Here is a 17,641-nt window from a genome sequence, read left to right on the forward strand (position 1 = left end):
CGACATCAGAAATGGATATTATATAATAGATGCTTTTTTGAACATTTTAGCAATTTAAAAATATTAAAAAATGATTTTTTACACGGCACCCCTGCTCTCGACAGACGGCACCCCGGTTGGGAAACACTGGTTTAGATGACTAAAATTAAATATTATATGAATATAAAATACACCGTCTAAAGGTTTGGGGTCTCAAAGTTTTTTTTTCTAATGTTTCTAAAAGAAGGCTGCATTTATTTGATCACACAATACAGTAAAGCAGTGATATTTTCTATTTTATTATATTATAAATGTAATGCATTTCTGTGATGCAAAGCTGATTTTCAGCATCATTACTTCAGTCTTCAGCGTCACATGATCCTTCAGAAATCATTATAATCTGCTGATTTGCTGCTGAAGAAGCATTTATTTTTATCAATCAATTTTATCAGTAATGTGTCTATTTTTCTATTATTGCTTATTGTTACCAATTAATAATGTTACCAATAATAATCAGAAAATATGGAATAAAATAGTGGAATATAAAATAATTATTGGCCTGTTTAGCCAAGCCTTTCATGAAACAAACAAAACAAGCATGCAGATTAATAAAATAACACATATTATACAATACATTCCACATGAATTGTATTTGATGATTTGTTAATTGCATTTAATAGACTACACTTTCAATAAAACATTTGTGATTGGTTTGTAAAAGGTCTTTTTATGCATGTTTAGCCTGAGTTTTTGTTGCATTTACACAGTTTTGACCAGTAGACGTTATCAGCGCGTGAATCATTTTGTCAAGCAATTGGTTCAACTGATTCAAAGTTTTGAAAAGATTTGTTTCTCCCACCACTAACACATACTTCTCTTATCATTTCGTAACAGTAATAACAATATACTAGTATGCAGTTCTGAATTCAGCCAACACAGACCTGACCCGAGTTTCAGATAGAATATTAATTTATATCTGCGCTTGTGCATGAGAAATCAATTCTGGGCGCCTTCTGGAACAAGAATGAGACAGATTTTTATATAAAAGAACTGAGCATGAATTAACATCCAGATGGGCAAAAGCAGCCCCATGGTGAAAAATGACTGCACTGAAACACAATTTATACACCATTTAAAAAATAATAACAAAAAATAAAGTGAAATGGAAAACCTGAAACAGAAAAAAATGTTTTTTTCCCCCGCCTTGCCCAATAGTGGCCACATTTGGCAAACTACAAAAAACACCATGAAAAGCACTATGAGGGTGTTTTTGCACTATATTCCGAGTCTCCTGAAGTCATATGATATCTTTGTGTAAGAAAAAGACCCAGATTTAAGTCAGACTAGAGATTAATTGGTCAACACAAATCCATCTGAAAGTAATGAAATTCTGGGTTTTGTAATGAAAAACTTTTTTAATTTATTACTTTTATATACTTTTTTCGTTATTTATTTCTTCCCTTTCTAGCTTGTATTTATTTGAACAATTCCTGAAACTTGGTATTACGAGCACTTCCTGTGTCTGTTTACCTCTTTAAGAAGAATCGATTGTATTCCCCAATTGTAAGTCACTTTGGATAAAAGCGTCTGCAAAATGACTAAATGTAAATGTATTTCAGTTACAACATTTCAAATTATCTTTTCAAATCATATAATTTTTCATCTTATATTTAATTTAATTTAATTATTTTTTATTTCAATTAGAATTTAAGAATTTAAATTTTCTTTAATGATAACAACACTGTGACATTGGTTCTTTTAGCATTGCGTTGAATAACCAGACAGCAACATTAACTCAACCAATGGCTTGAGTTTGAAGCAACCAAACTTTGTTTGACTGACCAAAGAGATAAAATATTATTATTATTATTATTATTGTTGTTGTTGTTATTGTTGTTGTTTAATTTAATTTGATGCTGCTAGTGGTTCAGAAATCACATCATGAACAATTTTTAAATTCTTTTTAAGCATTTCTTGTACCACATAACAAAGCTCAGCCTATTTTTCCTTTCGACATGCCTTCACATGTCCCAGTAGATTTCTGTTTCATGCCTCTTGTGCTCATGTAGCTCGTTAACATTTTATGGAGCATTAAAGCAAACTTAAGAGAGGCTTTTCCATCTGTAATGCAGTTAATGATCTTTCCCATTCCCAGCTAAGGCATGTCCAGCTGCTACTGCTCTGGAGGAGTGGAGAACTTGTAATGATCATCCATGTATCACGTTCTACTGGGAAGCGTCGCCATGGGGACCATGCATTGAGGACTCCTCCATGAATCTAAATGGCACCGGCTACTGGAACGGAACGGCCACCTGTGCAGTCGGTGTGCAGATTCGTAAAGTGGTCTGCATGAAAATGGGCATCGGGCCAGTTATTCCCAAAAGGTGACTTATTTTTTTGTATGAAATTTTTAATCTGTGGATTTGTGTATTTCCACACACCACATTGAAGTGTTCACAGTGGCATTTTGTGGAGGTTAGATTACTAAATGTAGCGAATCAGCTCATAAGGGAAATATGAATAATTAATCATAACTAGTTATAATTAATTATAAATATTTAGATCCGCTGTAGATATTTAATTGACCTCTCAGGGTCAACTGTCTGTCAATTCTAAGAACGTTAATTTCCTGGTTAAGGGAAATAACTTTCTTACTGTACAACTCTACACAGAGCTTGTAGCATAAATCTGCATGATAAGGGACTCCAGTTATGAGCAAACAATGAACAACGTCAAGTGTGATACAAGTAAGGCTTTATTAACTACATAAACACTTAAACTAGTCTAACATACTACATAAACACTTAAACTGGTCTAACATACACACACACACACACATACAGTTGGTATAGGAAAGGGTTAAAGCTTAACGCAGTAAACAGGAGAGAAATAAGAACAAAGTTATGGAACCATTTGCATATTCAGCAGATTTACACCTGAAGGAAACATCAGATTCTTAGTTCAAACACACCTTTGTAAAAAGGTGCCAATGATCAGTGATTTTCACTACTCACATTCCATCAGGTCGTAAACGGCTCTGGTCTAGCAAAGGTGTCGGGGTTGCCATGGTAACCAGTGGCCTGTGGTCATTCGCAGACATCCTGGCGCCCAGTCTATTGGGTGAGGGGTCTGTGACGACTTGTTAATCTAATGAATAACTGATTTGTTAAATCAAATTAAAAATTGTGTTTTTGATTGGTCCAGACGCTACATAAAGCACATAGATTTTCCACCACTGCTCATAGCAGTTGAAATTGTGTATTTTACTAGTCTTTGGTGTTCACTGCTTTTAATCTGAAATAACATAAATCACTTACTGTAGCTGTCAGATACAGGCAACAAGGCTTTGTTCAAACAGGCAGCAAAATCAGAATTTATTTTTTATTTTTTTGGCAAATCCAAATTAAATCTCTTTAGTTCGTAAGAATAATAGTAGTCCAAGGCACTCGAATCTTATTCAAAAAAAATTTAAAAAGCCTTTATTTCATCATGGCTATAAGTTTTAATAACAGGTGACAAGTGCACACCTACGCGTTGCGGCTATTTTGCCTTCGTCACCCTGATTCGAGTGCCTTGGACTACTATTATTCTTACGAGTTGAATCATCCCTTGCACCCAAAGAGCACCGAGACTAGAAACCCAATACCCCGTGTAGCACTTCTTTTGCATTTTTTAGTTCGATAAATCTCTTTAGTTGTTTGTAGTCTGAACAGCAAAAAAACTAATTGAAAACCTATCCTTGTGTGATTTTAAATCCGATTTAAATCAGATTTAGGAAATGCACTTCATTCAGTACAGTAAGATCATATCGAACATCATTTCGTTTTTTCATAATTTGGGATTAGGTGTGACTAACATCATATACAATTTGGTCGCAGATGTAGGCACTATTGCACTTTATCTCATTTACATGCATGTAGCACTCGCTATGTATGAATGATCAAATAAGGGAATGGTTTTGGACACGATGTATGTATGAATGAGCAAAATGTGGTGATGCCTTTAATGCTTATGCTTTTTTTGGTCAATATAAAAACATGACAACAACTTAACAAGCACCTTGTCAAATACATTCAGTTTCCTCATCAAATATGTGCTGGCATAAAAGTTTTGCAGTGTTCCTGAATCCAGCCTATTTCCTTTATGGGATCATCCATTTTTATAGCTTTATCTTTAAAACATTGTCAGCATTTTGTCTCCCAGATATATATATATATATATATAGATATCAAATACAAGAGGCATAATATCACACACACAAATTTGGTCAATAATGTACTTCTCACATGGAAATATTTCCGTCTGCTAGCTTTTGTGAATATATGTACATTTTGCTTGATCATAGCACTAAATTAAGGCAGATATTATTAGGTGCTGCTTCTCTGGGATGCGTCTTTGAACAGCAAAACTGGGAATTAGTGTTTCACGTATTCTTGCTACACAATCACGCAATCCTGAAATCCCACTTTGATAGTTTTCCATTCCAACACCTTCGCTCAAGCAGCAGAAGCTGAGATTCAGAAATATTGGTGGGGCTTGCTGCAGCTTGTGGTACTTTTACACAGCATGAATGAAATATACAGTAAAAACTGAAAACGGTTCTCAAGAGTTTCGCATTTCCCTGACCTTTTCTCAGGAGAAGATTGCTGGTTTACTTGTGCTGAAACCATATCTTGTACATTGAGTCTGTCAATATTCTCAGTCTTATGATGTAAGTGACTCTGAATGCAGGCTCGACTGATTTTTCTGTATGAGAGGAGTGGAGGTTCGTGTTGCCCTAAGTCTTTCCTTCATAAATGTTTCCTGTGGGAGTGTTGTAATGGCACTTTGGGTAAGATAAATGTTCTATTGCATTGCATGGAGAAGATATTGTGTTGCGCATCAGGAAAAAGGACTCATAAATAATGCAGCCGTTTATCCATTTCGTTCTTTTATATTAATGACAGCAACATAAAAGTGAGTTTATGGGCTGGTGTATTTCATTGGCCTGGTAATAGGTTTTGGCTTGACCTCAGTTGTGAGAGGGGGACTGTCTTGAAAAAATAAAAAAATAAAATAAAAAATAGCATTTTCCCCAAATTCGATAGCAGCATAATTAAGATCTACTTTTTGCAGCGCACCTATGATGTCAACAGTACATAGATTTTTGAAGAGACCAAGTATATGTTTATCTTATTTTATTTTTATTTATTTATTTATTTATTTTTATTGCATGCATGCATTTAAGAACCATTAAGATCTGGACTTTTTAAACTTATATGTGACCCTGGACCACAAAACCAGTCATAAGGGTCAATTTTTTGAAAAATGAGATTTATACATCATCTGAAAGCTGAATAAATAAGCTTAATTTAAATAAGGGTTAAATAACCCTTTTAAATAAGGGTTGTTAGGATAGGACAAAATTTGGCCGAGATACAACTATTTGAAGATCTGGAATCTGCAAAAAAATCAAAATATTGAGAAAATCGCCTTTAAAGTTGTCCAAATGAAGTTCTTAGCAATGCATATTACTAATCAAAAATTAAGTTTTAATATATTTACGGTAGGAAATTTACAAAATATCTTAATTTTTACTTAATATCCTAATCATTTTTGGCATAAAAGAAAAATCAATAATTTTGACCCATACAATGTATTTTTGGCTATTGCTAAAAAATATAACCCAGCGACTTAAGACTGGTTTTGTGGTCCAGGGTCACATATATTCTCTGAAAACAAATCTTCCTTTCTGAAAAAAAAACAAGACAGGGATACTAATTAATAACAATTATTATTTATTTATTTATTGCTGCAGTATAAACCCTATATTGAGTTCGCAGTGGGAGAGCAAAAGGCATATCGTTGTGTTAAGGAGAAAGAGTTGTTAGATACCACTGTGTTTACAAATTAATTGGTAATCTAGGCTTCTTTACAGTCAGGAGAGAACAAATCACACTCTGGTTTATAGTGATCTGACACACATACACACACCTGCTCTCACCCACAGATGTACTGAAGTATAAATCAGAGATGGATGTGCTGTATATGGCATATATGTGTTTGATGGTGTGAGTAAATTTATGTGTTTGTGTCAAACACATATCATATCCCTTGTGCCCTGCCGCATGTGCTGGAGGCAAGAACAGAACATCAGTTATATAGTGCGTGTTCTGTCGTCATGTGGAAGCAGCTGATGTTTCATACGTAGGTGGAGTGTGTTCAGCTCTCCACTTTATTTAAAACAGCAGGGCTGAGCTATTTAAACACCCTGATATATGAAATGACCCAACAGGGAGATGTTTGTTTATCTTACTGCTGCTAGACTGCTTCTTTATTAATATTCTTTTCCTGATATGCTTGCATGAAGAGGAAAACAAACCAGGTTCTATATAGGTGCAATGCGACACATTTGTCTGACAACTATTTATCTGTCAAATGAAATGTGAAAGCGCTGATCTCAGCCAATCAGAGGATATTTAATGTTTAAATTACAGTTATATGGAACAGGATTCTTTTTTTTATTTTTTTATTTTGGACCAATGAAATGTGGGGTGATGCAAGTTTAAGCTTGATTTTTCCGATTCTATTCCCCCCTCATTCCACATCATTTCCTGTCTTCTCTCTCTGCTGCTGCTCTCCACACTCTCTCTGCTGCCACATCATTTCCTGCCTTGTCTTTTAATAAATAGAATCACTTTAATCCACGGCCTTGTGTGAATTATTGATTTTCTAAAACTATGGCAACAGCAAGATGATAAAACAGTGTTCAATTTTTTTTCATTATTATTTATTGTTAATAATAATCGTAATAATAATTATTCAATTAAGTCATTTGCCTACATATAGGATATAACTGTTTTAATCAGAATCGTTTATTATTAGTGTTGTTGTTGTTTTACAACGGATAGGGTAATGAACCCTATCAATCAGAATAGTTTTAATATTAGTATATTAATATTAATATTATTAAACAGAAATGTGTCATTTCTGCACCACCCGCCTCACCAAATTGCAAAAAAATGTTTTTTGGCATTGATCTCACCAAACTTATGCCATTGGTTGAGTCAGAGTTGCTGTGTTGGGATGAAACAAAGAGGAAAATGTTAAAAACATTAGTCACAGTCACACTTTTAAGGGAAATCAGCTTTAATTATGAATTTAACTAGTGTTTTTATCATATTGCTTTTGTCATGAGACGTAATGCTTGCTTTTAGAACGGCTTCAGGCACAAACATGCCTCATCCAATTATACTACATTTTATGCTGGAAAAAATCCAAACACATGCTTTATTCGTGCTTGGTTTCCATACAGAGGAAAAGACAGGGTCAACCTGTTGTCATCTGTGATGTCTCCTCTGCTCTGTCTTTCTTTCTACTGATTTCTTGCATTTATCCTCCACCCACTCTTTTGTTCCTTTCCTAAAGCTCTGTAGCATCATTGCCTTTGGGTGATTGCCCTCTGTAATGACATTCTGCTCCACAGAGCACAAAAGTGAGCGAGATACAGATGATTCATGCCTCTGTTCTTTCTTGTCCCCTGCTTTGATGTGTCCTGTTTGCTGGTCTCCAAAGCCTGTAGTTGGTAGAGCCCTGCTGAGCCCTGCTGCCTCTCTTTAGAGCTGCTGCATGCTGGGAATTGAACCAAGCCTGGAAATGAAATGTCCAGAATCCAGCTAATAGGGATGGACGTTCTCCAAGGGGCAACATGCTCTCAAACAAAAGCATGCACTCACACTCACAAGGACACACATGAGACAAACTCCTCAGCAGGATGTACGGCCTAGTGCATATGTAAGGGATCATGTACAGACATCCAGTCATTATTGCAAAATAATGGCTCTTGTTTCACCCTGAAGGGGTTTGTTTTGTGAAAATTACCGTCTGGCTGTACATGATCCCTTATATATTCACCAGGGAGAATTGTATTATCCCGCCTACGACTTGGCTGTTTACCAAATAAATCAATGTGTATGAAATATTGATTTAAGTTACATAATATGTTTAATATGTTAGAAGAAACTGATACCGCAGAGTGCTAGGAGATGTATTATACAGGTGTATATGAAAAAGTAAGTACACCCCATGGACAGTAAATGTTGGGGGGTGTACATATTTTTTCCACAGAAGACCATTGAAATTCTGTTGATAATTTTTGTTTGACAAATACCTATAAACTTTGACATTTTTTTCAGTTACGTCACCCATCAATACTGTCAAGATAAAGTTCTACCGTTCAAACGTTTGGAGTCAGTAAGAATGCATTAAATAAAAAAGTGGGGGGAAAAAGTGACACAAGTTTCCACAAAAATATTAAGCAGCACGTAAGAAATGTTTCTTCAGCAGCAAATCAGCATATTAGAATGATTTCTGAAGGATCATGTGACACTGAAGACTGGAGTAATGATGCTGAAAATTCAGCTTTGCATCACAGGAATAAATTACATTTTAAATTGTGTAAAATATCATATTTTAATACATTTCAGTTATTTTAAATTGTTTTGACTATTTAAAAAAAAAAAAAAAAAAAAAAACTTTAAAAAATCTTAATAACCCCAAACCTTTGAATGGTACTGCATGATCCACATATGTTGGGAAAAAATTAATTGGGTTTACTATTTTTTCACAGCATTGTATGTTCGAAATTGGTTGACAAATACACAGTCATTACACAAAAATGTGACCTTAGAGCACTGATCGACCAATCAGAATCAAGTATTGTAGAGAGCCAAATAATAAACACACTTTGCATTAGATGAGAGAGTACAGTCTAGAGAGCTCTGTGTGGGTGTTCTCTCTTATCTCTCTCCCTCATCTCTCTCCCTCTTAAGAAATCTAAAGGCTCACATAACCTCTTGCTCCCTGTCAGTCATACCAAAATAACTCACCTTTACCGTATACTCACTCAGATACAATCAGCTGCAGCCTCTTCTGGTAAGACGCAATAAATATTACATCAACTTCCCCTACAATGTGGTCGTGATCTTCTGTTACACAGATAGTGTCATTGTAACTGTGTTGCATCTGTACATGATAATGTCTGGGTTTGTGGGGTACAGTAAATCAAACAGTACTTACAGTCAGCACAGATGATATCTGCACCCATGCTAGAAGGTCAAGGGCAAAGTGACTGCAGTGTGAATCAAGACAGCTTATCACTGATCATGGAAAAATGTTCCTTCTCTCTGTTCTCCGTGTGTGTGTGTGTGTGTGTGTGTGTGTGTGTGTGTGTCATAGGTGTCCAGAATCTGCCCGACCAGACACCATTCAGCCCTGTTTACTGCCCTGTAAGAAAGATTGCATTGTGACTCATTTCAGTGAATGGACAGCCTGCCCTAACACATGCCTGCCAGGTATTGATACAGTCTCTTCACACAACCTTTAGCTGTGACATTTCAGTGGTACCTCACTTACAAGGTACCACTGAAATGTCAGTGGTACAAGAATTTTCACCTGAAAATAAAAAGTCTGTTTATTTTCTCACCCTCATGTGGTGCTCTTATTTGTCCTGTAGAACACATAAGTAGAATTTTTTTTGACTCTTACCATACAACAAGGTTTTTTTTTTTTTTTCAACTAAAAAAAATTTAATTCTGTCATCATTTACTCAACCTCAAGTTGTGCCAAACCTGTATGAGAAGACATTCATCAGGCCTGGAGCAACTTGAGGGTGAGTAAATGATGACAGAATATTCCTTTAATACAGTAATAACAAAAAATAATGCTACAATTTAAAATAACAATTTAAAATTACAATGACACTTTCTGTTTGTATATATTTTAAAATGTAATTTATTTCTGTGAAAGCTGATCAGCATCATTACTCCAGTCTTCAGTGTCACTTGATCCTTCAGAAATCATTCTAATATGCTGGTTTGCTGCTCAAGAAACATTTCTTATTATTATCAATGTTGAAAGCAGTTGTGCCGCGTCATATCTTTGCAGAAACTTTTTTTTTTTCAGAATTTTTTGGTGAATAGAAAGTTGAAAAGAATTTAAGCACTTAATGGAAATAGCAATCTTTTGTAACATTATAAGTGTCTTCACTGTCACTAATGCATCCTTTCTGAATAAAAGTGTTAATTAATCTAAAAAATTCTTACTGACCTTAAACTTTTGAACAGTAATGTATAGTATATCTAGCTCCATAAAGGACCAAAAAAGCACCTTAAATGTATCGTAGAGGTGGTCCATGGTGCCTGTCATAATGTTCCCTGTCTTCTGAAGCCATGCAATAACTTTTTGAAAAGACTGAAATATAAGTTATTATTAGCTGAACATATTGGTGACCTAAGCTCTTGAAAGGACATTATAAACTCTAGGATAGAAAGGCCTGTGTTAACTTTCTTCAAAGAACTTCTTCTTTTGTGATCCACAGAAAAAAAATGTTTGGAGGCTTGTTTGCTCAAAATAGCCAATGCTATGGCTGCAGAGTGAACTGACTTTCTTTTAAAAGGGACTTTGTATAAAAAATAAAAAATGAGCTACATAAACCAGAGTTTATTGTGTTGCCTCATTTAAATTTACTCTAAGTGCCTTTCTATAAACATGATTTTTGCTTTAAAAAATTCCACAAATGCTGTGGATGAATGTTGTGTATAATGAACCAGGAATATTCCAACTTACATTTGATTGAAAACCACATTGCCTAATATTTTGACTCATACCAACTCTCTCTTATCTAATAATTTATTTCTTTTCCTAGGAGATAGAGCATAATATTTACAGAGTTTGTTATTATAAACTAGAATTCATTACCTCCATGAGGACAGTGTGTTGATAAATAATCAGGGATTTACACTTTCATACACTCGAGACTGCTAGGATGTGATGTCTTACACCTCTGCTGTAAACATGGTGAAAGCCAGACCACATACGTGCAGATCATTCTAAGAGGGGCTTTTCTTACCCACAGAACAGTTTTATTATTCTTTAATGAGACAATTAATTGACAATTACTTCCACTAAAGAAACGAGGAGTAAACAGGCATTTATTATGATTGAATCAAATGGTAACATTTGAAGAAATGTTTTAAATAACTGATATCCCCTTTGTAAATAGTGTGATTTACCCTGTTTTGGTCTTCTGTTAATGAGATCACCTTCTTAATTGTGCTATTATCAGTCTTTTAGTAATTAGCAATGTGTAATGAGCCTTACAACGTCTGTTAAATGAAGTCGTTACATCAGCGTAGGATCCATACAGGGAACAGGAAGTGAACTACATGGGTGAAAGTAATGTTTCTTTGTGTTTGTACTGTGCAGTGAACAGCAGCATGCCCTCGCAGTCACGATACAGGATCATCATCCAGCGGGCGGCCAATGGGGGTCAAGAGTGTCCAGATACTTTATATGAGGAGAGAGAATGTGAGGCTCTTCTGGTTTGTCCTATTTACAGGTGAATAAACTGCAGTTGCACTAGTGGTTTACCAATTTCTCAGCTAGACCGATACAATGTTTGCGGTCCAGCCTGTTTTGGTTTTGTGGAGTTGAGAGTATCAAAACCTTTTACAAATGCACACAGCAGTTCAGAATCGCATGCAATGAAATGCATGAATAAATATATTATATGCTGTTTTGTAAGCTTACAATACTATCCTCAAATTACACAAGTAACACATTGTAGCTGTAATTTACTGCACAAGTAAATGCCAAGCTATTTGCACGTTTCTCTGCCTCATGAATATATGTGAATGTGATTTTGCAGTTGTAATAACTTTTTAAATTGTTATTCTGCCAAGTTTATTCACAAATAGAAGAAGGTTGATTTTTTTTAACACAATAATAGTTATAACAGATAGCATTTTGTTTCTGTCAATTTGTCCCATTAAAAAATAAATAAATAAAACACTTGTATGCAGACATTTCCGGAGGAATAACCTGTAGCTCTGGCGCATTGTGTGACTTCATGCTTTTACACCATGCAAATAAACCTCAATCCATGCTTCTGAATGCCTGAAAAGTCACAGGGCGTTGTTGAATAACAATAATGGTTAAAAGTGCTTAATAAGCAAATATATCTTCTTATGTATTTATTGAAAGATAAGTACTGAGTAGATACTGATTAAGTCAGTTTGGTCATTTTTTTACAAAAAGGGTTATTATAGTTAACAAAAATTATATATATATATATATATATATATATATATAAACATTTCTGTTACTTCAAATAACTGAAATAAAATACTTAAACTGTTTTATTTTAGCTAGTTGACAAGGCAATATTTCCCATTTCATGTCGTTTGTTATGATGTTCTAAAATAACTAACACTAAAACTGAAATAAAATGTAATAACTGTATAGACATTTAAAAATAACAAAACTAATAAAAACAACAAAAACAATAAAATGACTAAAACTTTAAGTATAGCTCACTCCAAAACAAATCATATAAATGTAATGGTATTCAGAACAGAACAAGAATGAAATCAAAATATATAAACCAAAACAAAGTGAAACTGAAAGTACCAGTCATTAATTGGGCTCACGTAGGCTACCTCTCATTCGGCACAATTCCTAATGTTTCCATATTTACGATGTATTTGAATGAAACTATTATTTATAATGTAGAGGCTTTGTACTTCATGCGCATTCGTATATCGACAGAAATATCATCTTCACATGAGCAAAAATGTGCTTGGCATACAAAGTGGACCAGTTATACCACGGACTATTTAAATTGACCAGTGTAACCTTTTATATTTTTGGTTGACTATTTTATTTTGGTAATGAACAGACTGCGATGTCAAGTTTGAGTTGCGAATATGTGGTGTGTGTGTGTGTGTGTGTGTGTGTGTGTGTGTGTGTGTGTGTGTGTGTGCGCCGGCGCGATCGAACAGCTGAAACACAAAATAGCCAACATAATTTTTGGTCATACAGATAAGAGTAAGACATAATTCGAAAGCACAAAGTGTTTACTTTTATTTTTGCACACTCAAAATAACAACAGAACATTTGAGATTTTGTAAAATAAAGCAAGGATGCACGTTTAATTAAAACTGTTACTTATTTAAGTCAGATATTTTTTGGATATTTATACCTATACTGTGATTGAATTTTATTTTTACGAAAACACATTTTGTTATTTTTAATGTATCTTAGATATACATTTTCCTAAAATCATCCTGGCAACCCATTTTTGACCCAGGGTTTGAAGCTGTGCCCTAGTTAGGTTAATGCAGAAACTTGTGAACGATGCTCTCTATATAATTGTGGCATCACCGTTTAGTGACGTCATTGAATGTTCCGGGAAAATTTAAGTTGTATTTTCAGTGTCAGTCACAGCGCCTTTTAATTGCTATTTTGGATCCAATTATTCATTTACAAATTAAGCACTGATTGTAACCATAAGACTATTGATATGCAGTGAAAGTGACATGTGGCCGAGTATGGTTACCCATACTCGGAATTAGTGCTCTGCATTTAACCCATCCTAAGTGCACACACACAGTGCGATTATCATGAAAGGTCTGCTTACATGTGTAAATCTTTGTATTATTTTTTGTATTTTTATAGTATATATACAGTATTATATTCATAAGTGCCTATCTTGGACTATAAAAATACATAAAAATGTATTTCATGATAGCAATGCATGGGATTCTATATCACTATAAATCTTCATCTCTTTTTTCAGATGGAAGACACACAAATGGCATCCATGTACTCTGGTCCCAGATTCTGTCCAGCAGGGAATGACAGGAGCCAGTGAATCGTGTGGTAAAGGATTAGAGATGAGAGGTAAGATAAGTTTGCTCTATGTGAAAGAGTGGATTCTCATGGTACACTAAATAGCCACCTGTTGTTGCTCTCCGTCTGAGATATGTGCATCACAGTGGATGTATATGGCTGTGTTCATGGCTTTGAGCTCTGGTTTGTTCATTGGCACTGTACAGTGTGTGAAGTGTGAATGCAGCATGCTGCAACCCCCGGTGTGATTATGACAGAATGGAAGTGAAAGATGTCAAACATCACAGACAATGAAATGGAACAGTCTGCCTTAAGGGCACAGGTGACATGCTTTGGGAAAAAAAAGCATGTGAAGTCACATTACCATACTTTTTGATTTACAGGGCTGTTTCTGTATATGCTTTTATTCTGTAATTTTCACTGTAAAAAATATTTTTTCGAAGCTGTAAATAAAACAGAGATTATTTGAATATGTTTTACAAGAAAATACTATTTCAGTTTTTCTACTTTAAAGTTTCATGTTTAATTCAATGTGTTTAACACCATTTTTTTACTGTAAACATATTCTGTGTAGAAATATCAACATATTCTGACATTTTTGTGCAAATGTCAGTATTATTACAGATATTAACTGGATTAATTTGAGTACAGTTTTTGATTAACTATGTGTCATCACAGTTGAATGTGATTTCTTTTTAGAAATGTTGAAAACTACTCAAATAATACTTATTTATTACTTATTTAATATTTCCATTCAAATAGTTTGAAATATAATGAGTTTTTGATTTAAATTAAAATATCTGTATTCCTGTTTGAATATACATGTTAAACATTATATATATATATATATATTTGATAATGGCATATTGTAGTTATTATAAAGTGTATGTAAAAGAGAGAACTCAAAATTGGAAGCCTATCAAAATGATTTAATAAATAGATTTTTCGAACATCTTCAATAATATTCAAACATTCCGTATTTTTCACAGAAACCTTGAATTTATTGAGATCCAATTAAACTAAATGATTGTGTCCAGAAGTTATTACGTTTAGACACAATGTAATGTGACATTTTAGTGACCTTCCCCGGTTTATCAGAATATCATATTGGTACAGTGGAAGAAAGCTGACATTTTTGTGCCGAGTCAAAGGTCAGTATTATTCCAGATATTGAGTTGCATTCATTAAAATTAATGAGGCCATTCATTGGAAATAATAAGTCTGTGTAAATGTTATCCTGCAATGGAAGATTCAAATAGCCAGCAGTAAGTAGCCCCCATAGCAAGGTTAGGATATGGGTTATGTGAAGATGGACTGCAGCGAGCACTTGCCTGTGTGCAGATTGAATTTCATGGTTTATTTAAACCAGCACTTGACATACTGTTGACCTCCCCTTGGATCTCACTGCATGAGGGAATAAATTAAAGTAAATAATAAATCTCGGCTAATTTACAAATGTTCACTGATTCGTTCCTGCTTTTTATTCTACCAGAACTAACTGCGAGCACTGCCACCGCAACTGCCATAAGCTCTTGTTTTAGCTTAGCCAAGTGATTAAAAATTACGCAGGTTGTTTGTGTACCTGGATGATTTATTGTTGTATTTTAGGCAAGCATCCCCGGCTGGTGTAATTTGATTATGCTTGGCGTACTCAGGTGGAGTGGTGGCTTGAGACAGGCTCACCGCTACACAGATGCAAATGAGCCAGCAGCAGAGTCCTGCTGTGTTTGAGAACACTTGCTCTATCAGCATCCTCCAAAATAAATAAAAGGGCTAGAAGGCAATGCAGTAAATGACACTAAATGAACCAGAAAGACAGACACCTCTGCAAAACTAATGTGAACCTCACATGTATTGTGCTTTCACGGACAGTTTTACAACGACAGAGTAACCACAAGTCATTAGATTTCAGTGAGAGATGTGAGGTGATATGAGTGACTGCATCCATTGGTGATCATGTGAGCACCAGTGTCGCTCTCTCATTGGTAGTCTGGTCTGATCTCATTACCCTTGGCGTATAATGTTAACATGTATGTTTTTGTACATTTGGACATATGCATATGATGTATTGACAGCATCTATAATATATGCACAGCATTAGAAACTACATTTTTTTTTTTTATAGTTAGTTTACTATTATTTTTGGAGCCATCCATACCCTAAACCTAACCACCATATAAAAAAATAAGCTATATAAAAAATGTAACAGGCAAATATATACAGTGGGTACGGAAAGTATTCAGACCCCCTTCAATTTTTCACTCTTTGTTATATTACTTGGACCAATCAGACACACAATTTTTCATAAGATTTAACAAATCAATTATTCATTAGATTAACAAATAATCAGACCCCTCACCCAATAAACATACTGGGTGCCAGCATGTCTGTGAATGATCCCAGGCCCCTGGTTACCATGGCAACCAGGACACCTCAGCCAGATCAGATAAACTTTTACAACCTAAAAGTATGTGGAGAGAATCTTCCTCCTACTCAGTTCTCTCTGAAACAGACACATACTGCTATAGGAAATGACTTCTTACATTAATTCATAGACACATTTACTTTGCTGCCGTACTATGGGTGCAGCAGGCGCAATGATATTACACAGCGCCTGAAAATAGGCTAACTTCTGTCAGCAACTTTTCATTTTCTGTCGGTCTTAGTACCCGATGTAACTACAGAAGAGTATAGGAAATAGGAATAATAATTTAAATAGGAAAAATATCGAAACTCTTTGGTCATTTTTGAGCGAGATGCTAACGGTCTAATCAGATTCAATGATCTATGCTACGCTACAGCTAAAAGTGCTACCGCCAGACCCGGAGATCTGCATTGCACATGCAGAAATCTGTATTATCAGATGGGTTGTATTTTCCATTATAGCATGTCAGTGACTGGAGTATTTTTGGATTTGCTCTGGTAAATTTTAGCTGACAGAAATTTGCATCACATTCGATGTAAGTACTATTAGGGTGAATTTTTGCAGCCAGTGTTCAACGCTTTGTCGATTCACTTTTGGTTTGAAAAGGCTGCTTGTATTTTTTTTTTTTTTTGAGCAAGGGTTTTTTTTCAGTTGGGGATCTTATTTTGCACATTTTGAATTGAGCAACTCTTTGCTATCCACTAAATCATGTTGGGGGTATTTAAGAAGGCACATATATTGATTATACTATACATGCTAATCTTCGTCTCACATTATGGATTAAAATGTCTTAGTTAATCAGTTCCCATTATTATGGGGTGGCTATGGGAGTGTTTTTCACAGTGCCTGTTGGTGTTGTGAAGAGCTTCAGTAGTCATTTAATTGGGCTTAGATTCCCACATATCAAGACCTTAATTTTAGGAGCACATGAAAGGGTTACTCTAATGAAAAGAGTCGTGTTCGGGGGGTGCGTTAATGAGTACTGAGGAGCTTAGCTGGCAAGTCTGACAGAGTCTTTTTAAGGGCCAAAAAAGTTATCTTCCGTGTCCTTTTGAGTAGTCAGCCATCACTGTCACCTTTGTAAGTGGCTGCATTATTAAGTTGATCCCTGTCATGAGCCGAGATAAGAATAAAATGTTAACAATATGTGGAGGAGATAAACTGAAAGAGAGGGGTATAGGGATGGAGGAGAGAGGGGAAATAATTGTGCTAAAAATGGGCAGCCTGGGCGCTCCAATCAGAATGTCACTACTGCCAACCTTTCTGTCTCTGGGGCACAGTAGGAACCGGGAACGCATGTGAAGAAGAAAAGGAAGCTAGTAGACACAGAGTAGGAGGGAGAAACTGATGTCTATCCTGGCAGGCATATGAAATTCTAAAGATTAGGGGAAAAAATAATCTCATATGAAAACTCATATTTAACATTTGAATCTGAAGGGCAAAATGCTCAGAATCAATATTCAGTCCTGTGCACAATGTCATTTTAGGACATAATACACTCTAAAAAATGCTGGGTTGTTTCAACCCAATGTTGGGTCAAATATGGACTAACCCAACTGTTGGGTTAAA

At 35.1% G+C, this 17,641-nt stretch overlaps 2 protein-coding genes across 2 annotated transcripts in view; both read left to right on the plus strand.

Moving 5' to 3' along the window:
• Positions 1-2,171: 2,171 nt before the first annotated feature.
• Positions 2,172-11,360, plus strand: LOC107658224 (thrombospondin type-1 domain-containing protein 7B-like). The gene is made up of 3 exons (XM_016446686.1): positions 2,172-2,363; positions 9,196-9,311; positions 11,224-11,360. The coding sequence occupies exons 1-3, from the start codon at positions 2,251-2,253 to the stop codon at positions 11,358-11,360; spliced, it is 366 nt and encodes a 121-aa protein (XP_016302172.1). The 5' UTR covers positions 2,172-2,250.
• A 2,263-nt stretch (positions 11,361-13,623) lies between these two features.
• LOC107658188 (thrombospondin type-1 domain-containing protein 7B-like) overlaps positions 13,624-17,641 on the plus strand; it is a 58,671-nt gene continuing 54,653 nt past the window's right edge. The window contains exon 1 of the mRNA XM_016446651.1: positions 13,624-13,698. Within this exon, the coding sequence (XP_016302137.1) occupies positions 13,653-13,698 (46 nt within the window). The 5' untranslated portion in view covers positions 13,624-13,652. The remainder of the gene's footprint in view (positions 13,699-17,641) is intronic.

Source organism: Sinocyclocheilus anshuiensis, unplaced genomic scaffold, assembly GCF_001515605.1.
Source record: "Sinocyclocheilus anshuiensis isolate Anshui unplaced genomic scaffold, SAMN03320099.WGS_v1.1 scaffold263, whole genome shotgun sequence".
In the NCBI taxonomy this organism is placed as follows: Eukaryota; Metazoa; Chordata; class Actinopteri; order Cypriniformes; family Cyprinidae; genus Sinocyclocheilus; species Sinocyclocheilus anshuiensis.

Coding starts and splice junctions, on each gene's coding strand:
- LOC107658224 (XM_016446686.1), top strand. CDS start 2,251: ATGAATCTAAATGGCACCGGCTACTGGAACGGAACGGCCACCTGTGCA. Junction 2,364..9,195: donor GGGCCAGTTATTCCCAAAAG/GTGACTTATTTT, acceptor TGTGTGTCATAG/GTGTCCAGAATCTGCCCGAC. Junction 9,312..11,223: donor CCCTAACACATGCCTGCCAG/GTATTGATACAG, acceptor TGTACTGTGCAG/TGAACAGCAGCATGCCCTCG.